Source organism: Apostichopus japonicus, chromosome 12 (genome assembly GCF_037975245.1).
Source record: "Apostichopus japonicus isolate 1M-3 chromosome 12, ASM3797524v1, whole genome shotgun sequence".
Lineage (NCBI taxonomy): Eukaryota > Metazoa > Echinodermata > Holothuroidea > Aspidochirotida > Stichopodidae > Apostichopus > Apostichopus japonicus.
Window position 1 is genome coordinate 27,169,295 of NC_092572.1, and position 27,760 is coordinate 27,197,054.

General features: G+C 35.8%; 3 protein-coding genes across 7 annotated transcripts in view; 2 read left to right on the forward strand and 1 right to left on the reverse strand.

The window, feature by feature from the left end:
• Positions 1 to 27,760, forward strand: part of LOC139976813 (uncharacterized) — a 177,517-nt gene that overhangs the window by 11,223 nt on the left and 138,534 nt on the right. The window lies entirely within an intron of this gene.
• LOC139977283 (uncharacterized) lies at positions 680 to 12,981 on the forward strand. Its single transcript, XM_071986569.1, has 7 exons — positions 680 to 779; positions 2,920 to 3,243; positions 4,073 to 4,191; positions 4,588 to 4,716; positions 4,885 to 5,043; positions 6,325 to 6,986; positions 7,334 to 12,981. Exons 1-6 carry the CDS (start codon positions 680 to 682, stop codon positions 6,421 to 6,423), a joined length of 930 nt encoding a protein of 309 aa, XP_071842670.1. The 3' UTR covers positions 6,424 to 6,986; positions 7,334 to 12,981.
• Positions 12,827 to 27,753, reverse strand: LOC139977284 (uncharacterized). Its single transcript, XM_071986570.1, has 8 exons — positions 27,736 to 27,753; positions 26,147 to 26,263; positions 24,653 to 24,716; positions 21,484 to 21,627; positions 17,870 to 18,025; positions 16,994 to 17,171; positions 16,238 to 16,340; positions 12,827 to 13,182 (listed from the first exon to the last, which is right to left on the reverse strand). The coding sequence occupies exons 1-8, from the start codon at positions 27,751 to 27,753 to the stop codon at positions 12,988 to 12,990; spliced, it is 975 nt and encodes a 324-aa protein (XP_071842671.1). The 3' UTR covers positions 12,827 to 12,987.

The following is a 27,760-nucleotide window of genomic DNA, read 5'->3' on the forward strand; positions in this document are numbered from 1 at the left end:
AGGCATTTCCAGAGAGCCTCTCTCCAAATTGTGTCGAAGGCTGCTTTGAAGTCTACAAAGTTCCAGTAAAGCGGTATTTTCCTCTCTTTGGCTTTTTCGAAGATCTGGCGGACTGTGGAGATGGCATCTGTTGTTCCTCTGGAGGCTCTAAATCCGCACTGCTCCTCACTGAGGTGGTTTTCTACAGTATCTTGGATTCTAGTAAGCAGCATCCTGCAGAAGACTTTGCCAGGGATGGACAGAAGGGTAATGGCTCTGTAATTGGCAGGATCAAGCTTGTCACCTTTTTTATAGACAGGAGTTACCAGACCTCTGCTCCAGTCTTCTGGGATCTCCCCATCTGACCAAGCTTTGTTGATGACTTTGAGGAGCATCTGATTCATCAGTGGTCCTCCTTCTTTTAATACTTCAGCTGAAATCCTGTCACAGCCACAGGCTTTATTGTTTTTCAGCTTTTTGACAGCCTCTTCTACTTCCTCTAAATTTTGTAGTATATCTATGTTATGCTTTTTCCAAAACAAAATCTTATAATTATACTTTATATGAAAATAAGTCAACTAGTGCATGAATTGAAATGCTCCTAATAAAAGCTGCAGGATATTTTGTCACTCTACATTGTTTTTACACAGTACAATGTTGCATCTCTAATTGAATCAAGATCTGCCAAGTGTATCTTTCGATGGCAAAGAAGAGTGAAAGATGTAAGCAGTATGTGTTTGCTGAATATTCATCAGAAAGAAATGGAGTCGTTAGGAGTGTCATTTGCTCTGCAGATCAAGGTAGGTATAGCTTACACGTCAGGATAGATGTGGCTTACACAATAGAAAAGCTATCACTTGATTGAATACTACTGTTCATTGTTCTATATATTTAAATAGGAAAAATGCACAGATCAAAATGTGAAAGGTTTGATTGCTTTTATAGTTTATATTATAAGTCCATATAATGTTCTATATTGCATTCTTTAACCCAATGGTTTTGGTTGTGGTCAGAAGTCAACAGCGGTCAAAATTTGAAAACCAATTCAAATATGGTATATATCCAAACAAGAAATAATTGGATTATGTTGAGAAATAAATAAGAAATAAAGTACAATAAGAAATATAATTTAAAAATAAGAAATAATTAAATCTCACACATGTGGATGCACATTTGAAGAAGATTAAAAGGTTTTTTATTTGTGAAGGATCATTTGAAATCAGCAGAGGTAAAGTGTAAAAACCTTTCAAAGATGATAGGAGGGAGCATTATGCATGGTGTATATGCATCATATGATAATTGGAAGAACCAAGTTGTTTGCTGGGTTCTAGAGGTCATGTGAGGTCACCAAAAAAAGAACTGTGAACACCATGTATAATCTCAGGAAGAGAAACTTATCTGAATAAGCTGATTCTCAATATCATTCTGTGCATGCCCCATATTTAGATTAATGACGTAAATTGTTTTATGTGGATCTCAAAATTCAGTTTAATGTTAAAACATTGAAAAGAATTGAAATAACAACTTAAGGGAAACATGGATGGATCTTTATGATAGGCGGATATATCCCATATGACGTAGTTGAATAATATTCAATTTGTATGTTAAATTACGTCAATATGCAAAATGGTAAACATTAAAAGAGGTAAGTAGATCCCATATGTTATTTGGCAGCCTCATTATGATGGAGGTCAACCGCAGCATCAAAGATCAGCAAGTCAAAATATCGAAACATTGTAAAAATTATATCTCCAGAAGAGAAGGTTGAACATGCATATATGTAGTATGTGCATTTTTAATAGTACATGTTAAGATTGCATCGTTTCTTAATATGGAGCTCAAACGTTAAGGGAGGCAGCAGTAGTCACAATTAGTACAGCTGTTAACATGCTGCTAGGGGAGGAGACATGGATTGTTCTGATACGTATGTGGTACTACCAAGAAATCATAGAAAGACCTAAGCATGATGTGATGAATGCATTAGATTATATTTTTTATGGATGTCAAAGGTTATGGGTCAGAAGCAGTCAATCTATGAGATTGTATTCAAAAGGATGCGTTAGGAAGAGAATCTTTGGTAGATATCACTACTGATTAAGGGTGCATAAAATAGTTAAAAATGACTATTTAAGTAATAAAATATTCAACTACTTACAACCTGAATTATGAAGACAAACAATTATGAGGACATATAAATCATAAGGACACAAAGAAGAGTAAACAATATTGAAAAACAAGAACCAATGATAGAATTTTCTGAAACATATCATTACAACATAATTGATTCATGAAAAACCAGGAATGAAATTAAAAAGATACTTTTCATTTGAGATGCAAAGAAGAACTAAGATAAACATGATCCATGGAGTGTAACTTTAGCATATGTGGTAGTAATGCAACCACGATATAGTAAAACTGTATGTTTCATAAGAAAAAAATACCCAAAGATAGTTCAATTGGACTTAAGATAGACCGTCAAACCAGACATAATGTTCAATCATAGCTGTGGCTGGTTATTTTTCCATATTAAGTGGCAATATTAAAAATCAAAAGAATGCAATACCTTTAAGCACATCCTTTACGGAGAAGTATTACAGTTAAGCATATATGTGTTGATAGAGATATTAGGTCCAGCATAAATACTAAAATCTTGATCAAAATGTAACATACGTCAGATTGTCTGTTGGAACCAAAATGTTAAGCCATCTTGCACTCTTTGACGTTGATTCTTCTAATTCACACCCTTCACTCTTCTGTCATAAACATTAAATCTTTGCTGAATACAGGATTTACTTTTTGTGGGATGTCTATGATATATTATTTTCATAAATTTATAGGATAATAATGACCGCATCGAAGACCACACATCATTAGCAAACATTTTGTTACGAAGAAACTGCCAGTCACCTTTCACCCGAAGTAAGTAACAATGTTTAACAGATAATTATTATGATTTGAATCTTGGCCAGGAACTTCGATTTCACAATCATGCTTTTTCTTGGCCCTTTTTCTCCCAGTCAGAGCCTTGCCTTTCGTTTTCTCTTTTCCTTTTGCAACATCAAACCCAAACAACGCCAGTGCCTCAAGAGACCCAATTCCCTTTTCTCTCTCTAACTCTTCAATTATTCTCCTCTCACTTTCTCTACCTCTATGCTGTTTCTCTCCCTAAGTGTCATCCCTCTCTACCTTCCTCTCCCTCAATTCCTTCTTCTTTACCTTCCTCTTCTCACTCTACAGCCGAGACACCATCACTTGTGGGCTTAGGTATCTCAACTACTTTACTTATAGATTGCTGCGTTGCCCTGCTTACCATAAACCAATTTCTTGACAATTAGGCCTATAGGTGAACTGGATACTGATTAGACAGGATCCCTACTTGTACACGTCGGGCTCTTAGGACACAAGTACTTGGTGGTTGTCCAACAATTTCCCAGGGCAGAACAATTAGCAGTTACCACTTTTTCCTTGAGGCTGGGATATATCTGAAACTCTATGTCAATGTATACTTAAACATGTAACACTGTATGAAGAAAGTATCAACAAGGGAAGGAATTTTCAGTAGAATACAGAGCTAAAAGAAATTTACCAATTGCTATAACTATTAAGACAATATTGTAAGGCAATTGCATTATCAGTAACGTCTGAAACAGACAAAGCTAATCCTACTCCTTTCCTACCACAAGAGAACACAAATCAAATATACTATCCCTTATCAGTCTATATGCCTAACTAACTAGCTATAAAAGGAAATATTAATTTGATTTGACTGCATATAAATACAAGATCCTAATAGATGAGGTTGTGGAAAACTCTGTATAATATAAATGGGAATAATTCTAAACCCACTACTACATTTTTATGCCGCTACTGATTTAACAAATCATAAGAGCAGCCAGCTTTCTATACTTTAGTAAAAATATACAAATAATATGAAATTCATACCACAGTTTGTTCAAAAGAAAGTAAATCGATTGCTTGTTGGCCAGGCTAAACCACACTCAGTCCAAAGCTAGTTCAATGAGCTAGCTTGTTGAAGCTGATAATTTCACTGGAAAGTCTCACCCTTCTCTTTCTTTCTTTTACCGAAAACCAGAAACAGACCCTGACATATGCTTTGTATTGCCATACATAAATGGCTTACAGAATCTTACGGATGATGTTGTAATAACAGTTTGGCTATGTTCTTTTGATGATGAGAGTAAAGCTTTAAAGGTAAGTCAATCCAGAGTAATGTTGTATCATATTATGCAATAGAAACATTTTCTTAGGCGATTAGTGCCACACAAAGGGTGTCAAAATAATACAGATGCCTATAAGATAAAGAAGCTACCGACTGGTCTCCTAAAACATGTGGGCCTTCATGAGAATCTTGAATTATTAACCTTGAAATAATATTAATATATAAACTCTGCAATGACGTCTGTGAACAAAAGTTGCAGCGTTCAAGCATTGGTTTTGATTTCTTCATGATCCACACGTTCTTCTTAAAACAACCAAATTGGGAACAGAAGTATCTAGTAATGTGATTTTACTAGGCAGAACAGGTACCAGTGCACAAGTGCTATCCAATAGTTGATAGTAATGCTTTTTTTTATAATTTGATTACAGGAACTGGAACATGAGCAGTATCATGTTGGTCGCATGAAGCTTGATTCACCAAATACATTCATCATTTTGGACAAGGATAAACCAATAACTGTGGAAATAACTGGATTGCAAACAAAGAACAGAGTTCAGGTGAGTTGAAGCAGCTGGCTACTTTTGATTTATAAGATGTCTACAGTACCTACGCTTTATATCACCCTTTACACTGGCAATCACAGCATCATTCGAGTTGAGTTCCTGTATAATACAATACACGAATTAGTGCAGATGTTAATTCATCTCTTTAATCTTTATTTTCAGTCGGTTTCAACGAAAAGAGTTTCTGAAGGAGGTCATGCCAAGGTTCAGTTTGTATGTCAACTGTTACACAGGGTGGATGAAAATTCATGGATTGATCTTGATATAACAGTCAAACAAGAGGAAGAACCGAATAAGATACAGTTTATTTCAAGAAAGAAGGTTTGTATAGTACCAGATTAAAATCTTTTGTAGAGTTCTCCTTAAAGTAAACTGTAAATTTAGCAACATAGAATATATCATCTCCAAACATCTTCACACATACATGTATCCCTATACCATGTGGTGCAGATGATCTAAGAATTAATATTAATGAATGGTCCTATTCTACGATTAAGCAGTATTCCTCAGAGACTGGGAATAAAACGTAATTTGATTTTGCAACAACATATGTCCAGCAAAGTGTCGTGGCAATTGTCTTTATGGATGTATGGAAGTAGTTTTAGTCGCCATTTTGAGTGTTCACTGAAGATCAAATCTGCCAACCACACCGACCTAAGGAATGGATTAATATGGCCGGTCGTATTTCCTGCTTTCACATCAGCACTTAAGTTACAAAACGCCATGGGTTGGACTGCTAAGTGTTGCAAAATCACTGTCTTTGGCCAACTTTGTAAAGTTATCTTTCAGTCTTAAGCGAGGACTCACAATTCCTTTTTGGTAACCAATATGTAGTTATATCTCAAATTTAATCCGTTTATCCTGCTTTACACAATCTTAATTACAGAAAACAGTATAATTATTATCATGGTTTTTTTTTTGATATAACGTGACTTTCATTAACTAAATAACAAATTCTGTACAATGTTTAGCTAAAAGCTAAGACAAGCGGACATTGAAATTCAATACACTTTTTACATAATTATGTTATTATGTTGTGGAGATCCTACAATTTTGAAATTGATATTATCTTATTTAGCTTATTATACTGCACCATAGCTTAGGGTGTCATATATCAGCAACAATACTGTCTTCCTCTCCCATTGTCTTCATTGATGCGGTCACTTGCTCATGCATCTCCCCTCTCCCTATTCCAACTCCAACCCTCCTTCCCGCCCCAAAAAGGAAGATAGTATCATCGCAACACTCAGTCCAATTATTGTAAAAGAAGATATTAATCATTCCGATTTTTTTAGAAAACACGTTGGTGTTGTATGTTCGTGTTCACACAGATTATTGCGCGGCGCACCCAAGTCAATAAACATCAGTACTTTAAATAATAGAAGAGTTATGAACCTGGGAGATAAATCACTTTGTATCATTTAAAATCTCTGTACTTATACATTTAATGGACATCAGAAATCTTTGTCTCTTCATCTTATTCCAATTCCGATGCACTAGGTACTAGGTACTGGATTAAATATCCCTAATACAAGAACATAACTGGTGTATGCCTTTCATCAGTTTGTTATTAATACTACAATTCATATTTTGTTCAATCAGGTTTCCAAACTGACACACATTGAGGATTTGTTTAAGAAAGGAGCAACTGAACTACCTGGAGCCGATTTGGAAGGAAAGCAAGAAGAAAAGAAAGAGTAAAAACAAAGATCTACTTAGCATATACTGAGTCTAAGTCAAGTACATTGTGCTTCATCGATTAGAATGGTTTCATCTCTCACATGTCTCTTCTGCTTATTGTATATATGATTACATGTTTATCCAACATTCACCTTTTAAGTACGATACATGATAATATCAATCTTAAGATCCCTCATCATCATTGTCTCTGCTTTAATTATTTGGAATAAGATGGTATGGTGCATGAACGGTTTCTTTTCTCTTGCTCAGTTTAAGTGTTATTATAACTCGAATTTGATCTTTATTCATTTTATAATTATTTCCATCTTAAAGTTAAGTTAAGTTAAATGTTAATCGCATCAATCTTTTATCCAGACAATAATTTTGCACATATGTTGCTCTAAGCATTGTTCTTCTCTTCTATATCTGTAAATCCTTGAAGGCCTTCTGTTAAATTTTGTAAGCGATGTAACTGCATTTAACTTTATTTTAGCATTTTTAATCTATTTGTGAACATTATGTCCATGCAGGAAAAAACAAACATTGAAATAGAATGAAAAAAATGACTAAATGATATCGTGTAGGTAACCAGTATATTGTTTGACTAATCGAGAGATGTTTTGATTTTAACAAGACTAATTTCGGCTGAATTTTATCCTTTATATAGTTTTTCCATCTTAAAGTTAAGTTAAATTAAATGTTTATTGCATCAATCTTTTATCCAGACAATAATTTTGCACATATGTTGCTCTAAGCATTTTTCTTCTCTTCTATATCTGTAAATCCTTGAAGGCCTTCTGTTAAATTTTGTAAACGATGTAACTGCATTTAACTTGTTTTTAGCACTTTTAATATATTTGTGTACATTATGTCCATGCAGGAAAAAACAAACATTGAAATAGAATGGAAAAAATGACTAGATATCGTGTAGGTAACCAGTATATAATGTTTGACTAATCGAGATATGTTTTGATTTTAACAAGACTAATGTTGGGCTGAATTTTATCCTTTATATAGTATTGCCCAACGAAAAGCAGTGTATCTAATAGCTGTTTTGTTGCTTTTATTGACTTTTATTAATTCTACAATGTATGGAATGTGTACCCTCATGACACAATGAATGCTGATGATACTTGTGATAGTACATACTAGCTGCCTGACAAAAGGTTAGTTGCATTTTGTTCGTGTAAACGTAACAGAAAGGAGACCTCTTACATGATTTATTGAAATATTGGATCAAGACAGAGGGGTATTCCAATACAACAGAGAAATGATGAATAACTATCAGACACTTCATCCTTGTAGGCTCTTCAGTTTAATTGTCTAACTTATGATTATGGACTGGAATGTACTTCTGAGTTTAATAATCATATTATTGATGCAAGAAGTTTTTGATAAACTAGCGAACCAATATAGAATCATGCAGCCTGACTATTAAATCGACCTGTCGCTGTTTATGTTTAAACTTCCATTTGTAGTGGTAAATCAAGTAATTCTTCATAGATGTGATATGTTTGGATCTTATTATCTTATTTATGTAAATTAATTAATGTTGTTAAGTATACTGTCAATTGTAGGTCATGAATGGATGACATAAATCAATATTAACTCTAACTAATCAGATACAAACCGTCGGGTTTACTTATGGGGGTATACTTATAAGCTGTTGAGTGGTACACGTTTCAATCTCAAACGATTAACAAATATTGTCGAAATTATTCATGATCTATCCTTTGGTAACTTGCATTAATAGCATTTTGTCAAAACAAATGTATTGTGTCTGTAAAGAGATTACCTATCTTGAGCATTATTCAACCTTGGTGAAACAAAAATAGTTGGCAAGTCTAAATAAGTTTTCGAATCGCGACAATTTTTAAACCCATATCATATACCTTCTAATGTGTGTCATGAAGATTTCGCTCGATCAATTTGTATTTCTCAAAAATAAAGTAACGGCTATTTGTGGAATTGTCCAAATGTTGGAATTGAAACATGGCGCGTTTTTGTACACGCAAACATATATGTTGATTTTAATAGACCTATTCAATATGCGAGAACTGTCAACATCTAGGATACTTTGTAGATCCGAACCGCACTAAACTAAATAAATAGTTTTTGCAACGTAAACAAAGGAAAAGCTATGATTTCTGTACATTTAAACCATAAAATACCAAGCGTTTAGTGTGGCTTGTCAACCCCCAATATCAATTAGGAATGATCCTGTTGGTATTAGTAATATGAATGCCAAACATAAAATATAAGTACATACGCTCACCAGTGGTGATGAATAACTCTTCGTTCGAAATGTGGAAATCCAACAAAATAACTCATCTGGAGCCCGGAGGCATGATGACCATATAATTATCCGACAAAACGCGTCCAAAAAAATACGCTTGAAATTAAAAACTCTTCCTTGGATAGTACAAGCGATGAATGTTTAACAAATGGGAGATGATATCCAAAATTTAATCTATGTGGGAATTCCTCTTAGTAGTTATTGCAGCTGATAACATAACGAAGTGTGGATGAGTAGTAGTATACAGTTCATTGAGTCTAGCAGAAAAATCTTGCTTCTTGGTGAAGTCCTTCTACTAAGATGACTGCACATGGTATAGATCTACAGAATTGTGTCATGTGTTTTATTTAGACTATCTCTTGATTGACCAGTTGTTGCCATGGTACAAAAACAACTACTAGGGTACAGTAGTACCCTTCTGTTGAAGGTATTTCAACAAGAGTGAGCTTGCCTGATCTAAATTCTATTGAGTGTCAATGTTGAATAGGCTGACCAGTGGTATACAAAAGAGATGGTTTCAAAAGGAATTGCTTGTCTGTTGATGGTTGTGTAGTAAATTCAGCTGACAATTGTAAACAAACTGTGATGAAGTGCAAATGTTTTAAGAATTGATGATAAAATTTCGCTAAAATCCCCTCACACATGTATGTTGCAAACTTCACTTTTTTAGGAGGGAAAAAATTGTATACCATGTTATCAGTCAGCTTTCAGTGACACGCAGCAGCCGTTTTTTGTTTTTGTTATGTAACGACTATGTCCATTGGAATAATCGACATGGAACACCTCGTCGGATGCTTTAGAAAATACTCAGGTCATGAAATCGATATCATATGATAGATAACACTGTTCATTCAGCATTATTGACATGTTTCGTAATGTAGGTGTTAGGAATTACAAGAAATTAAATTAGACAACCTTACGCTAGCAACGAGATAAAGCCAGCCCGAATATTACGTCCATATGTATGAGAGCTTAGCTATAACGTAGGTTTTATGGTCAATTGTAAAATTTGGATCTCTGTTAATAAATTTATGACTGATACTATATATAAGGATATTTTGGGGGGAGGGGGTGGGAGGTATATCAACACCTAAACCACTTTTTTAGTAGAGCAGTACTGATGCGCCAATAGAACGTAAGGTTTGTGGTTTATGCGGCGCATAAGATGTAGTAATATTTTAAGCCTCACCATTGTGACTCATGCAAGTACGTAAAAAATAACTATGTGGGCGATTGTACCAATGAGTTATTTTGCAAACACAGTAACTAATTTACTGCATCCATTATATAAAGTATTTGCCCACTATTTTTGTTTTTGCCTACGTAGGAAATTATTGGCTCTACTAAAGTAGTAAGTTTGCCCATTTCCAAATCAGTATCATATTTGTTAACACAATAACGCAGTAATTTTGCCCATGCAGTTAATTATTTCGATTTATTTCTAACCTACATGTCCGTATCAGGGATATGCGTAAGAACAAGAAGTAAAACATTAAAGGCTTTATTCAGCAAAAGATAACCATGCCATATCATGTATATCACGTTATCATTCACATAGTTCACTGGAGGTTTTTATGGTTTATTAATATAGATCAAATAAGGCAATAAATCTGAATTGAAACTATATTTGTTTGTTTAAGCATTGGTGTTTTGAACGATATTGAAACACTTTTATATAATTGTACTGAAAACTGTACAGGAAATATGATGTTGCCCATGCTGGAAATTAGAAAATAGCAACTGAAGCTGCCCAAGTAGTATATTATTGTTATTTACTTTACGTTTGCGATCGTTCATTAGTTCATAAATACAACTATGAATGTTAATCTTTATAGGCTATGATCAGTTTACACATGAGTTTAGCATGACTTATGATCGTTTACCTGTATTAACTTTCTTGTATCTTAACAGATGAGTTTTGATCTGATTAAAAATGGAAAAACAAAAAAGTTTCTGTTTTATCAAATTATAGATTGTTGGAAATATTACTATACCTCTGTGATCTTTTATCACTCTGATATATGTGTGAACTATGTTGTTTGTCTCTATAGACTGCTAGGTATATAGACATAACCGTGTTGTAGCTCTTTATAGGCTTTTAAATATCTTGCGTTTGCTAATTTAAATAGGTACAATTAATAAATCGTTAGGCTTATTTTCTCAATTATCATTCTTAATATTTTTAACTTGTGTACTTATTCTGACAGGATTTAAGATCCTGGGGTCACTGCTTTGAAATAGCCAATACATTGCTCTCTCAAAATTGATTAACATGATTTAATATTAACAGTCTCACAGGGACAACGGCGCGGTTAGAGGAGTATATGTATGGGTTTGAACCACCCCCGAAATACTTCATTTGCCATGTCTAAATGTTTTCAATTGAAATGTCATAAACTAAAAAATAAGTTGGTGTACACATTCAAAATCATCAAAATGCTATTTGGAGTTGCAATGTATCGCACATCAGTACCACCGTGAAAGAATTACGGGACCATAATTCTAGGACTTATAAATTGACAGCTTACCGTCAAAATGACCACGTCTTTTATCATATACCTCTTAATACGTCGAAGTATTGACTTCTTTCCTCAAATGTATTATATAAAAAAAATCGTCCTTTTTAATATACAGAACCGTGGCCACTAAGATAATATGAACACGTTCCTCCGCTCACTACCGTAAAGTTATTATTCCAAGTAGCTTAGTACGTTTTACAATAAACTCACTCAATTTTGTAGACGTAAATGTAGTTAAATGATGGAAATGATATCACCATTTTCCATGTAAGCTCGCTTACCGACACAAAAAGTTTCTCAAAGCCCCTCCCTAGAACCGACGTCAGCAAACTACCCATACCCTCCTCATATCTTAAATTCGAATTCATTATAAAGGCAGAGCCTATACTGTGCCATTAAAAGTCATATCAATACAAAGTTAATGGGGACTACATTTGGTTTTCCCTCACAAAACGAAGGATGACTACACGCATATGTCACAATCCCATAACTTAATTGCTGATAGCTTCCTGCCTGCTCAACTGCCGTTGGTGTCCTAGCTTTTCCCATTCACTACAACGTTCATTTAAAAATGAGCTCCACCGTCCATGTAACATACTAGCTTACTTCAACTTCTACATCGGTCAGTTGTTGGGATTTGTTAGGATTACACATATCCTCAGTTCTTACTGTAAACCTACTAGCACATGTTACCGATTTATCAGATTTGTCAGCACAATCAAGTATTTACTGTGATACAAAACTTTTAAGATTTACAGTAGTTACTGTAACCTCTGTGTGAATCGGCTGCCTATCAACATGATGTTGTCCAAGTCCTATGATATGGCAAGTCTATGCGGCGTGACACCTAGGTGACGTTTTGGGTGACGATAATTAATTTACCCTTTAATGGATTAACTTATCGCGTGTTGATTTATATTTTGTTGTTTTAAAGTTTACAGAATATATAAAAATAGATTTGTTTTCTTTCTCCCTTGCCGATAAAGTGAAATGTTAAGATAAAATAGCTAACTTTTCAGTTGAAATCTCGAGATTTTGACCTGTTCCTACCATGCCGACAGTACATTTTCTTATGTTCTTAATTAAATATCACATTGAGATAAAGAATCTCTGAATTGGAATAAACGTCAAATAAATATATGGACTTTAATGAACATATCTCCGACTTTAAAGGCGATTCGTCAGGGGTTTTTTTTGTCAGATCTCTTTACGTGGCGTTATGTTGGTATCGATGGGTAGCGAATTTGCAAGCAATATGAAGATGACTATACAAAGGTGAAAGTCAGAGAGATCCAAATTTTCCAAAAACATTGTGTAAAAGTATAAAACAATGAGAAATATTGATCTGGTTTTGCTAACTAATTATTTTGCATCATTTTCCTTTTTTTTTAAATAATCTTTTTTTCTTTCGGGGACAAACTGGGAGACAAACAACTCCACTCCCCGCAAGAACACTCCCCCTCCCCTCGTTTTACACCGGGCAATTTGTATTTGAAAAAAGCTCACTTATGTTCAGTTACTTGTAAAGGTTCGAACAATAGTCACACTATACGAAGGAAACTCGAAAAGAAAAGACAAGTACAATGTTGAATTTGAACTTTCATGAATGTTGAATTTGAATTTATAATTTACCGTACATATGTGTACAGAAGTTTGTTTTCGTTCATTTCTAGAGGCTAGGTTATATAGTGTGCACTAATCATAGCTGTATATTACTTTGATCTAGAGAAAATGACGTGTTTGATTCTTTGTGGAGTCGCTTAATGCTCTTTAAGAGGAGAAAGCACAATGTGTGTGGGTGCTGTGACCGGCATCTCCTGGTCCAAGGTTCTCCCGTGCTCCATGTGAGCTGCAATAGCTCATCCATGTAGAGTAGGGATCACCACTGCTGATTTGGAAGTCCACCGCAGTACCCTGGTAATGCCAGGAGTTGGATGAATGGCAAGCTCCTGCAAGGCAGTTTACCTGTAGGAAGAATGTAGTAGGGGGAATGGTAAATTTAGAACATTACTCAATTAGCATCTTCCTGGTGTGGGCAATCCAAATAATTAGGACAAAATTGTTATTCTTGTCTCTACTTAAACGGCCCTGGCCCTATCTTATATATATATTTTTTTGGGGGGGTGGGGGTCGATGTAGTTCGTAACATAATATGCAACATGCAAGCCCGTGCATGTGTATGTGACGTATTGCTTGTAAATTCGATCTCTCGTAAAGAGAACTGTGATGGCGTCAATCTCTCCATGTGGATTTCCAATTGTTTATAGAGTAGCACAAAAGTTATTTGACCGATACTGTATTAACAAAAACTTATTATTTATTCTAGAAGTCGGAAGTCACTTGAGGTCAATGGAGGCAAAACATTGACGATATGTCATGATATGAAACTTTCAGAAATTCAAATTTTGAATGAGTAACTAGATTGAGTTTTAAAGGCCAGGTTACGATGGAGTTCAAATGTCGTTTAAAGTCATCAAAGGTTTGTGTGAAATTATTGTTAAGATGATGTGTCCAGGTGGAATCTTGTATGTGTATCATATTTAGTATGTCGATGTTCCATATTGAGGAGATGAACCCTGATGGTATAATTACAACCATTTTATGGCGTAAAAAAGTCTGAAACCTTATAAGCAAGATACCTCAGAGAGCGAAGCTGAGATATACTCCATATCAGGAGTCATATAGAGAAGCAATGCGTACTGTGTTTACATCAATGGGCAAAGCCAATCGACTGACATACAAATTATGATGATCATATTTTTCTTTCTGCCGCCATCAGTTGAATGGTTGATGCTTGCCACCCATTTGCTTAAACTTGGTGGAAGTTGTCCATATTGTTGGCCTTGGTTACATTAACTGTAGATTGAATGTATTTAAGATCAATGCAGGTCCAAACACGGAATCCTTCAAAACGCTACTTGTCGGCATTATATTGATCTGGATGAAATTCGTGGCAGTGTTCGGAGGAGGCACAAAGGTATACAAGGAAACGAGGTCAACATTTGTCTCAAATCATAAAACAAACGTTCATTTTTATCAAATAGATCATCTCCCTAGGGTTTCAATATTGAAATTATTGTTTTTAAATCAAAGTTGGTTGCCGGGAACAAAAAAAAACTTGCACATGATTAGGATGCCAACGTTCATATGAAGTTATTAATACCCAATAGCAACAGAAAAATAAAATAAAAACAATGTGATCTCTCCTATAAGCTTGTTCACATTATCAGCAAGCTAGTACTTAAACAATTCAGTGTGTGGTTAGTGTGAGGTATTCAATACCAAAAAGGCAAATAAGACGTCATCTTGAATATGTTACAGTGAAAACATTAAATTCCTCTCAGCCAGTCATTGCGGCATGTCTTTTAAGAGAACCAACGAGATATCAATGGTTTTCACAAGGTATGATAATATTTACCTCCAACAAGGAAGTGCCGGCAAGGATGTGTTGCTCAGTTGATATATGTTTGGAGTGTATTACAAAACATCGACTATACTCTGTCAGTCACAATTGTTCAAGGTGTTATTTTTTTCATTGCTCGATACAGCCAAAAGTTACCAAAGTGTATGATAATAATGCCGATCAATTAGAGGTCTGAATGAACGTATTTATTGATATCTTTGTTTTACTATTATTAGTATTATTACTTAGCAATGTATACATTCTGTCAGTTGCAGTTATTAAAATATTTATTTTATCACTTGATGCTGGACAAGTTTGTTCTTGTTTGGAGTAATTTGGACGTGAGAAATGAGGCCAACTTAATTTCAGTTCAAAGCAGTGCTTACTGTTCGAAGCGAATCTTTGGAAACAATCCTCTTTCCAAGGAATGTTGTAGGTAACTGACAAACTTCCATAAGCAAACTAGGACATATTTCCCACACGCAAGATTATCTCAAGTTGGCTTACCATCTGTTTCACACAGACACACAATGTAATGGCCAAATTAATTGTTGGTGTATGAAAATGAAAAAATCGATTATAATAGATAGTCCTGGTCAATTTGCCAAGGTCAACAGAACATGGATGTCAACCTTGCTTTGATGTCAGTGAAATATAATAGAATATGTGGAAAATTTACAAGAGTAGTACAAATTAAGAGAAGGGAACTCCGGGTATCACATTTTGTAAAAGGTGCAACTAATATAGATACCATTAACATATCATCGAAACGTTGATGCATGTTTGTATTTCTGGTTCATAAATACTGTACATAACAAGGACAAAACACTACACAAAAGCATCTGCTTACCTGATCTACAACTAAGGAGAAAAACGGCTTTTGAATATTATCCCAAATCCCCAACATTAAACGGTATATGAAAAATCATGGTTATGACGTCACAGATTCACTTTGCCCCCATGTATCAAAACTCGGCTGATAGAATGTCATCGCTACAAAATGCGAATATATACCTATTTTTATAAATCCAAAGTGTTGAAATAGGACTTTACAAGACAAGGGTTTTGTTCACTTCAAATTCCTTATGCTGATTAAAAGTTGTATGAATGTTGTATTTCTATAACAATTTTAATTTTTGACAAACAATCCTTTAAACAGCTGAGGTTCAATAATAAACGTGACTGGAATATATAGTATAATACACCAGCCGATTCACGCAGAGATTACAGTAACTACTGTCAATCTTAAAGTTTTTTACCACAGTAAATACTGAATCGTGCTGACAAATCTGATAAATCGGTAGCATGTGCTATTAGGTTTAGAGTAAGCACTGAGGATATGTGTAATCCCAATAAATCCCAACAACTGGATTTGTTTAAAATAAGACCCAGCCAATCAGTAAGCTTCGCAATAATTTGGGCAATCTGGACAGTGAATGTGTGACGTCACAGCTATGTTCGTAAAGCATATAAAGATAGTCAAACTTAAATTTGAAAAGTTTTAGTACTGTGATGCAAGTGTGTAGTCAAATTTTGTTCTGGTTATTTGCGATGAATATGAGAACCATCTGTAATATCATTTTCAATAGAGTTCAAGAGATAGCAAAACCACATTACCTGAAGATTATAACCATCGTCCAGAAGATCCAAAATGTATTGTAGTACAGATGTACTAAGATATGTGGTACCACCTGGAGCTGTTCCAGACGAACAAGTGTAACTGAAAAAAAGATATATATGTATATACAACTTGTAAAATGAACTGAGCTCCATTTTAGCTCCAATGATGGGTTTAGTTGGTGAGTGGATTGATCAACATAAGACATGTTGAAAACACTTTGGTTAGCTTAAAGTCTATGGTTTTATTCGACACAGTCGATATAGTCACGTTACATAAATCAATATATGTCTTCAAGCAATCTCATGTTATTAACGTCATTCAATCACTCTTAAAACGTAAGTATGTATCCAAATAAAGTTAAATAAAGCCAAATTACGACGGCGGTTTAACTAGTTTAATTGCCAAACTAAATGGGTCGAAGGTTTCTATATTTTACTCTTTGTTGGGGGTAGTGGGACAGGAAGGGCAAACATATACCCAATTTTGGTTAATATTTGCTCAAATTAAAGTAATCCTTATCGTGCATTATGTTCAACCATGGTCATTAATGAGTAGACAAGTTCCATTCAAAACCTACCTTTTGTTTTTTTCAAAAGAGGTTTTGCATGCTCTGCGATGAAGACTCGAAGAAGGCATATTCAAATCCAAAATGATACTCTTAAATATTAAGAATAGAAAGATCTTTGAGGCTACCATTCAGAAAAACTCTATCCCCCACCCCCCTTAATGTCAACAGGAAGTTCAGAAAATACCTTGATCGCCGGGCTGCGCCACCGTTACATGTGTCTACAATGTTATCATATGCCGAGGCACCATCGTTTGAACCTTTTGAATTCAAATATCCGTTGTTATCCAAGAGATACACCCTTGCATGATTCTTAATGGCACAGGCAAGATCCTTACGTGATCCACCACTAGTACTGCAGGTTCCTGTCAAACAAAAATCATGAAACGTTGAAATGTCTACATACATCCATCAATCAATCCACCCATCTCAGTCCGGGGCACGGGTCATGACTTCCATCACCCCCCCCCCCCCCCCTTGGTTTGTACCTTAAAGAAAGGTGTCCCTCCTAAAGTCAGCAATCCAGGCTACGCCGACGGGTCTGATCAATATCAATTAAACTATCGGTAGATGTAGCTGCTTTCACTGGACTATCAGATTTAAGAAAATTCTCATTTTGAAACACATACACTGGCATGATATGTCTTCCATTAAGACAGTTAAACCAAGAAAGGTATACTGATGCCATATCTCTGTTCTGTACATGCTTAGTTGTTTGACCGAAATCCGCTGATGTGTTTCCTTGAACATGAGTGATTCTCTACAGCCGATAGACGTCATTTTCCTGTACATGCATTACCGTGGTGCTATAGGTAGATTAGCATGGTTAACGTTTGACTGCACTTTAATATGTAAACACACGTATCACCTGATATACATTACTTTATAAGATCCCCCATACCCCTCTCACACTTTACCAAATACCTCCATCTCCCCTCCCCCTCCCCCGATCCCTTGAATGGTTGTATTGTGTGTAGTAATACGTTTACCAATCCTAAATTGAATTCACCTCTAGCATAATGTTAACAAAGAGCAATCGTCCTCTATGGTTTCATGTACAAACCTGATGGCTTGGTGAAGCAACATTTGACACCGGCAGGCTTGGTCGGACATAGGTTGGAGATGTAGAAGTTACCTGGACACTGTGATGTAGATACACAGCTTCCAACATCTCCTGCCGTGGAATGGTCATACGTAGCACACTCAGTGTCACTGTCGGTCGATCAAATCAAGAATGAGTAATTATTGTGTATCAAATGTAGTACTTTTCGCAATATGTTTTTAATGTATATCCGCATGATTTCGTAGTTTTTTCCTGCTCGAGGTTTTCTTTGAGTTGGTGAATATCGTATAATCAACACATCTGTCTGATCTCGAGCACTGCATTTGACTGGGTGGGAACGCTTCCATTTGAATAAGCTCCTTCGGAGTTGCAAAATGTAGTATTGCGCAATATGTCAATCGGTAGTAGAACGAGTCTTCCTTCATACACAGTTAGGTGATAATACACTCTATACATTGATAAATGTAACCTAACTTCATAAGAAACGGATACTATTGTAAATCGATCACGACCTGATACATCGAGTAATTATCAGCTGCCGCATTCAGATCACTCAAAAACTGGAGAGTTTCGAAAGAATGACAGCCAATAGATGACATCAGACTGTCAAGAACTTGCTAGTCACATTATTTTCGTGGAAATAAACAATAAACTGTAACGTTTAATGACAGAATGCGCTACATACAGGGTCCGCGACAAAACGTTTTATTTATTTGTTATTTTTACATATTACATAACACAGACAATCCACAGAATAAATTTATTCGAAATCCACAATCCTCTCAGTTGCCTGGACAGGGCGTCGTATAACAACACATTATCATTTCCAAAACTTACATAGAAATGGTTTTGCTTCCAAATATATAGATAAAACAGCTTGGTGAAATATGCACCCTCGTTGACTTAACGGTGTTAGCTATATTGTGCGGTTATTATAACATTGCAGTGAATTACATGGTTACCGATTGAACTGTAGAGAAAGGTCACAAAAAAGGGACAATGCATGCTCAATTGTTATCTCCGAACTAGCTTATTTGACTACATGTCTTGTCAGTGGCGTAACGATGAGCCCGGGGGCTCCGGCTCCTGGACCAAAGTGATCACTATCAGAAGTTCCAAGCAAGGGCGACCGCAGAAATGTTCACAATGGGGGGGGGGGGGGGGGATCAGTTGGTCATGTAGGTGTAAAATACTACTTGATACTATCTAAGCGGTGCGCCACTATTAGTTGGCGCGCGATTTTTTGGGGGGCCACAAAATACTCCTAGATTGTCGGAAAAGACTCTTCCCGGGCGTTCCAAGTTGCATTTACACATCGGTTATTTTGAGATCTCATGTCTTAGGACTTTGACTTTCAATAATTTCAGTAATGCATTATGGGTCCGTATGCAATGAACATAACTAGAGAACTGTTGGTTGGGTGAAATCATTGAAATATCAAATTTTTATGTTTTCTTTCAATTTTTGATTTTCCATGGGGGGGGGGGGGCAAGTGACATTCCGCCTTGCCTCTCCCTGCGAACGCCCATGGGTCCAACGATTTATGCAGGATCAATGCAGGGGGGCTTGGTTTCGAACATTTGAATGGTCATTTAGCATTTACACATTGTTTCCTGCTGAAGAATATGTTTTAATGCTAAAATACATCACGAGAAATGACACAACAATACAACTTTTGGTCGGGGCCTCAGCACGGTCCGAGCCCATAGGAGTTACGTTACTGTGTCTTGTGAATAGACTGGATAATGTATGAAATTATTTATTGAGGAAAGCCTTTAATATGTTATAAATACATGCATCAGTTCAAGTCAACGTTCAGTCCACAGGTAGGGCTACATACATCAAAAGGCAAATTAAAAGTGTATGCATAGATACAGGACATACTTTACAGAAATATCTGTAAAACAGTTTCCAAAATACGACACTCCAAATTCATATGACGCATCAGCCACATTGTTAAGTCTCCGACATGAACGTCCCGCAACTGCACAAAGAACCTTTGTTTTTACACAACAACCAAAAAGAGTGACTTCCGGTTACTCGAGCTATAGTTCTCTTTACTGGATTTTGATTGATCAATAGTTATATTGCTATGCAAATTTTGTCTAGACTAGGATTTTTTTCATCGTCTTCTTGTGTACACTTTTACGTGTAAATTCATGACATGTGCCATTGGTTCTGTTTTAGTTTAAATAGTCAGTCCTTTATTGTTATGTGAATACCTTTTGATTGACTAAACTTTTCAATCTTCCATCTTGTGAACAATTGCACGTGGTATGTGATGCCATCATGGTAGATGTCGTCCGAAAGCTTTACTTTCCTATAGTAATATTCTCATTAATTTATTCGTAAAATGTGATACATTTTAGAATGGTTGTATAACTGTAAATGATCTATGTATTTAGACGTTCAGGAAAATGCAACTATATGTAGAAATATAATTTCTTCCGTGAATAAATGATAGAGAAAAAAAAAACACTCTCAGCCTAATTGTCGTGATGACATCATTCACACTGATACTGTCAGATCGTTCTTACCCAGTAGCGTAAATTACCGGTACATACCATTCAGCCACAAGTGGTGCTGATCCCATGAGAATTGGGGGGAGGGGGGAGTGGCGGTGACATGTTCAGAAATCAATATATTGCAGCTGATGCCTTCCTCGGACCGGGAAAAAGTGGCTAGTATTAATATTTAACGCCAGGTCATTAATCCAAATGAGCCTGTGTACTTTAGTCTGTATGGCCCATTGCATATTCATTTGGCTATCGAAATGTGCCACTTTCTTAGTCTGCCGTCGGGCCTACCAAAATATTATTAAAGCAGCCGAGTCCAGTAACATACACTAAATGTCACAGACTACTGCTTACGGTCCCATGCTTTCATCAAATAGACCGCTGAGATAGTTATCGGCCCACTGACAAATTGGTATAATTTGATCAAAAATATCTATTACAAATGATTAATTGTGTTTTGCAAACTGGTTACGTGTGTATGGCATCCATTACTTAATGAAATAACTCACCATATTGACGTAAAGGCTACCATAGATGTGAGAACAAAAGTATTATTTCACTTATTTTCTGGCACGTTTTTAAAGGATACCGCCTAGTAAAATCTCTGTCATCTGTTCGTGTTTCCATTAAAAGTAGTTATTGTTGCTCAATGAACTTTTGGATTCCCTCCAGAAAAGGAAAATTGTAAACGAAATATAACAACATCATATTAACTATACCAGAGTAGATATAATGAATCTTGCTTAAAATCGGAAGCATGTGCTACTAGGATTACAGTATGTACTGAGTTTATGTGTAATTCCAACAAGTCCAGTTGATGCATTTGTTACTATAAACCTAATAGCACATGTTACTGATTTATAATATTTGTCAGCACGATCCAGTTTTTACTGTGGTACAAAGTTTTAAGATTTACAGTAGTTACTGTAATCTCTGCAATGTGAATCGGTTGGCATAGGTCATGGTTTTCTTCAAACTTTCTCTTCCTTTCTTCGCGGCGTAGCACTTCCATGTTTTGTCCTCAGAGAGCTTGATTCTGTAGTCATGTCATTTTTGCATATTATAAACAAACGATGCAGCAAAAACTGTTTTACTCACCGGTGAAACAACACTTAATGGAAATACCGTAGCTAGGGCACAGACCAGAAATGTACTTGCCACCAGGACACGAAGATGTAGAGATACAATCCCCTTGGCAACCGTAGTCAGGATGATCATAGTTAGTACATTCAGGATCGTTAGCTAACAGTAGAAACAAAAAAAAGGATAATTTTGTATCATAAGAAGCAATTTATCAAATTATTTTCTTTTATCTTTCTTTTTATATGTTGTAAACTATATGATTCGAATTTTGTAGGTGATAAACACGAACACACCGTTGGCTGAAATAGTTATATCCGCTGTCAGTATCTTTTGCGTTGAATGGTATTTATTGATTTTGGTTGGAATTCATAAAAGAAAGGCAGAATATTTTTTATTAAAGCGTAATTTAAAAGCACAGTTAATGAAAAAAATACGAACATTTAAGCGTTATCATACCAATGCTTGTGATAAAAGCTGTGTTTTCTTATGTTTCTAAATGTGATAAAAGAACAGGGCTTCCATTGTTGGTCTACATACATTCATAACGAATAAATATGAAATTGCATTCATCATATGTTATGAGATGTTTGCTAAATAATTAAAAGGTTAAATGATCAACCCTTAATGCATGATACCTCCCAATAATATGATTTAATTAATATGCTATAAAACATTACTTCCACGTTTCGAATACATTAAAAAGCACCAATAATTAAAACACAACAAACACATAACTCTGAGGGGGGGGGGAGTATATTAAAAATAAGATCCTACACTAAACTATCACGTTTCAAGAACACATTTATCATTGTTATTTTGTGTAATTGAGTGTTAATAAATGCATGCTATGACCATCCATTTTTTTAAACTTGCATTGCAGCTCCGCTATCTACGTTACTGTTACATACCAAAAAAAAAAAAAAAATCTTTGCAAGGTTTAAATTATATAATTAGTTAAACTGGTATTCAACACAATGTTGTTTGAAAATGTTTGACAGTATTCACAACATAACACTATACAATCACTAAAAATATGAACAGATAAAGTATATTTTTCATCAAAGGATTGCTAAATTATGGAATGATGTTGTTATCCTTTCTCATTTTATGATTCGAACATATATTAATAATTATGATGTGATGATTTTTTCTTCTTTAGTTTCGTCGGACGGTTTACCAAACATACATCTATTTCTTTAAATAAGATTGCAATTAACTAAGACATCACCCTAGATTTTCATGAAATAAATGTAAAGTAGTAAGTTTATCCTATGAATGTGCAGTAAATATGGCAATTAAGCTACATAGCAACGCCATGATTTAGTCCAGGTACTGGTTTAAAAATGTAAATGTTGTTTTTAGGATTACCAACTATAATCATATAAGGATATATATATACCTGATGTTGATTGCAAAACATTTGTTCCATGCTGTATGGTTTATTCAAAATTTATATGAAAAGAAACCTGCTTCAATTCAACTGTTCTATAGCTAGCATAATTCCACTCTGGAAAATTTCTCTTATTATAGTATTGTAACAAAACAAGGAGCTAAATAAAAACAGAAGAAAATATTTTGCTTTCAGAACAGAGCATTAACCTTCAAGCCAATCCTCTTCTAATATTATTCTTGACGACAAACGGAACCCTGGTAATAATTTATCTTTTTGGCAAAGACCAACCTGGATTTCTTTTGGCAAAGACCAACCCGGATTTGACTGTACTCAACTTTGTAAATTATGTCTAACATTTACTATATCAGGAAGACTGATTCTCCAAAGAAAGATATTTGCGGTCTTTACACAGTCTCAACTTATCTTCAGGCTAAGCTGATCGTCAGAACTATTAAATCCTAGCTAGAGTAAGAATATATTAATTATTAATTCTTCGGGTTACAGCTTGATATTGCTTGTTGTGTTTGTACTGGCGTAGTTGTCGTAAAATGATATACTGCAGACAAGTCCAATCTTACAAAGTGTTTGTATGTATTCACTCATATGTACACTTCTCTACATGTGTTCAATCATGTGTACACTCCTCTGCGTGCGTATTTGTATAATCATCTACATGGGTTTTGCCATACTTACACTCTCTACATGTGTTCACCCATGTGTACACTCTTTTTTCTCAATAGGTGGCCAGCGTGCCACATCTTAAATGCAAAAGGTTCCAAACTGACCTAAAAATAAATACGCCTAAGTTCTGGGCGTCACTAATAACGATGATGTTGGTCCTTATGGCTTTAGGCTTGAACACCCTCCCAGTCGTACCTGCATATTGATTTTAACATAGACCTGATATATTTCGGGATTTTGATTCTGTCTGGCTCTTTTCTCCGACCAATGATATTTTCTTTGGCCCTCGTGGTAAGTCAAATTAATAAGCCCTAATAAAAATTGAAAAAAATGAGCTCCCATCTTCCCATGTGCAATGAAACAACTCTCTCTTCATTTAACGTTCAAAAAAAAAACCTCCCACCATGACGGACATAAGTTTCAGAGCTGAAACCTGGTGTGAGAGGATATATATACATTAAACATGTATTAATATGTTGTAATTCATCTAAAACCTGCTAACAAGGAACAATGGGGGGGGGGGGGGGGATACATCACAGCTCATGTTACCAATACACAATAGAGCATGGCATCCTCACATTGCAGTGTAAGTTAAGAAGAGCACAGGAGGGTAAAGTTTGGCCTGGGGGCCACATGGGGGGCCTTTTTGGCAGAGTGTGCACAGCCAGTGAGAATGTGTTCAAAACCTTAACAAATGTAATCATAATAATAATAATACTGAGGATTTTATAAAGCGCAGACATATCCACCGATATAGGTGCTCAAGGCACATCACAATATTACCCTGGTCAACGATAACCTGTCAAACATAGAGACAATCCCCTCCACATGGCAGCAGCTAAACAGCGCCCAGCTGACAATTTATCTCACAGGTCACCATTTATACACCTGTGTGAAGAGAGTCAATGGAGACAAAGTGCCTTGCCCAAGGACACAATGATCTGGCCAGGACTCCAACCTGCAATCCTTAGATCACAAGTCCACTGCCTTAACCACTTGACCACGACGCACTCATTTTACTGCAGCATGCAGAACAATATGGCAAAGGAAACATGATAGTTAATAACAATCCTGGGTACAGGTTTTATATATAAACAGCTCAATGAGTACTTACATCATATCCAAGCTGGCCAATGTCTTGCAGATCAAGATCCAAATTTAATCTTGGAGTTTCCTAAAGGAAAAAAAGAAAAGAAAAGAGAAAAAACAGAAACATTATTGTAATCACCAATTTTAAAAAGAGATAACCAACAGTACATTGGCCAGTGCTTAATTTATTAAGTGAGTTGTCCATTTCCTCTAACTTTTATGGCTCAATAGCTTGTGTTACAACTAATTCTGTCCCTTGAGGCTTTGTATGGGTCTGCAAACCAGAATGTCCGAAGTTGCGGAGGGCTAGCTGCGACAGACACACAGACAGTGAAATACACACACACACACACACGCACACACACACAGATGATACACAAAAGCCTTCACGTATATTAAACCGTGGTTTAAAGTACAAAGACATTTAGACATGTTTTAAGCATATTGAGACTGAACATTTAATAAAACACAACGTTAAGATTCATTAAAAATATTAGCAATAGTGTTTAAAACCAGCAGTCCTAATACTGTACGTAGCAAATCCAACCTGCAATCCTATACTGAAGGGTAGCAAGTCAAACTTGCAATCCTACACTGTAAGGTAGCAAGTCGAGCCTCCAATACTAATAATGTAGAGTAGCCCTGTATCCTAATACTGTTGGCTAGCAAGTCAAACCTGCAATCCTAATACTGAAGGGTAGCAAGTCAAACCTGCAATCCTAATGCTGTAGGGTAGCGAGTCAAACCTGCAATCCTAATACTGAAGGGTAGCAAGTCAAACCTGCAATCTTGATACTGTAGGGTAGCAAGTCAAACCTGCAATCCTAACACTGTAGGGTTGCAAGTCAAACCTGCAATCCTAATACTGTGGGGTAGCAAGTGTAACCTGCAATCCTAATACTGTAGGGTAGCAAGTCAAACCTGGAATCCTCATACTGTGGGGTAGCGAGTCAAACCTGCAATCCTAATACTGTGGGGTACCAAGTCAAACCTGCAATCCTAATACTGTAGGGTAGCAAGTCAAAACTGCAATCCTAACACTGTAGGGTTGCAAGTGTTACCTGGAATCCTAAAACTGTGGGGTAGCAAGTCAAACCTGCAATCCTAATACTGTGGGGTAGCAAGTGTTACCTGGAATGGTAATACTGTGGGGTAGCAAGTCAAACCTACAATCCTAATACTGTAGGGTTGCAAGTGTTACCTGCAATCCTAATACTGTGGGGTAGCAAGTCAAACCTGCAATCCTAATACTGTAGGGTAGCAAGCCAAACCTGCAATCCTAACACTGTAGGGTAGCGAGTCAAACCTGCAATCCTTATATTATAGAGTTGCAAACTGTGTAAACCTGCTATCCTAACACAAAAGTTTCAAAAAGACAGACTGGAAAACTGAAAAAGGATGACCCCAAAAAATGTACAAAAACTAGATTATTAAAGAAGGCTGATAAGATTTTGTGTCAAGGAGGGGTAGGGGGCTTCATTGAGTTAAAACTTAACAAAAGTTGATATTCCTTACATCTTCTTCGGACATGTCTGGTAACATCTGCAAACTTTCCTCTCGTAATCCTTTCAAAGACAGATTTTCGTCCTTTCCAGACTTTAAGAAAGGGGGTGGATCATTTTTACCTAACTTCTGCAAGGAGAGAGAAAAAAAGAAGAATATTTTGAACAGACAAGACTTCTGTGACTAGAACATAGAAACAAATCAGGACCGATTGTTTTTCCGAGATAAGCAGATACACATATATTGCTGATCACTTTTTCATGAATGATCAGTCTCTGAGCTGATAGTGGCACATGTTACAATATAGGGGCACATGTGGTTGATATAGTGACACATATGTTTATGGCACATATATGTTGATGTAGTGACATATATTATGACATAGTGGCACATATGTTATGACATAGTGGCACATATGTTTTGAAATAGTGGCACAAATATTATGATATAGTGGCACATATATATATGATAATATAGTGACACAGTATATATTATGATATAGTGGCACATATGTTATGACAAAGAGGCACATATATTATGATAAAGTGGCACATATGTTATCATATAGTGACACATTTGGTCTGATAGAGCGGCACTAAATGTTTTGAAATAATGACACATAGTTATAGTGACACGTATGGTTTGATAAAGTGTCACTTATATCATAATACAGTGAGATATTTGTTACGAGATTTAGTGACACAAACATTATGATATAGTGGCACATATGTTACGATGTAGTGGCAAATACGTTACAATAACTAGCGACACATGTGTAAATGCTATAGTGACACATATATGTTACTATATGGTGATAATTTTAGGGGGTATATAGTGGGAAATATGTTGCCTGGTACTGGCAAAAATGATTTTCGGTAGTGCCACATGTTTTGATTAAGTTGCACATTTGTTGCTGACCCGTTTATATATTGGCAGATTTGCATTAATTAAGTACCAAGAGGGGTGAGGTGGGGGGGGGGGGAGGGGCAATGTAATTTTTTTAGCTTAAATTAAAAGGGCAACAAGGTACAGTTTTAAAAGTTAATAGGGCACCAAGGGCATTTCTTCCATAGTGAGAGTTTGACAGTTACAGATATGAACATAAAACAGACTCTTTCCAATTACCCTCTAGCCTGTTTATCACAATAATCTGTGACATCTGTCAGGCCATATGACTACACCGACATATATGCAGCTATACAAAAGTGTGATGTACAGAAGGCTTTTTACGATAGTTTGGATGTGAGTACCGGCTTTGAACAATATTAACCGACATGTTGATGGGTAGTACACTTCAGCAGCCACTGTAACACCAAAACACTGTCAACAATATTAACAAATACATTTAGTGCCCACGTTTGCAGAGAAGAACATGCAAATGTTAGTTTACAGGTCAGGGCAGGGAAATGCTACCCTGTGGTATTTGTCCAGTGTTTTGTTCGATATTGGACACTTGAAAACTGCTCAACACGCTTATAATGTGTGCTGCTATCTGCGTTATAACTTCCTTGCTATATATACCAATGATACTTTCTAGATCAGCGATAACGATCAAGTTCTAACATCTTAAAATCCCTGAGATGAGGCGCAATGTCTCTTACCAATTCATGAGAAAGCATTACTCAC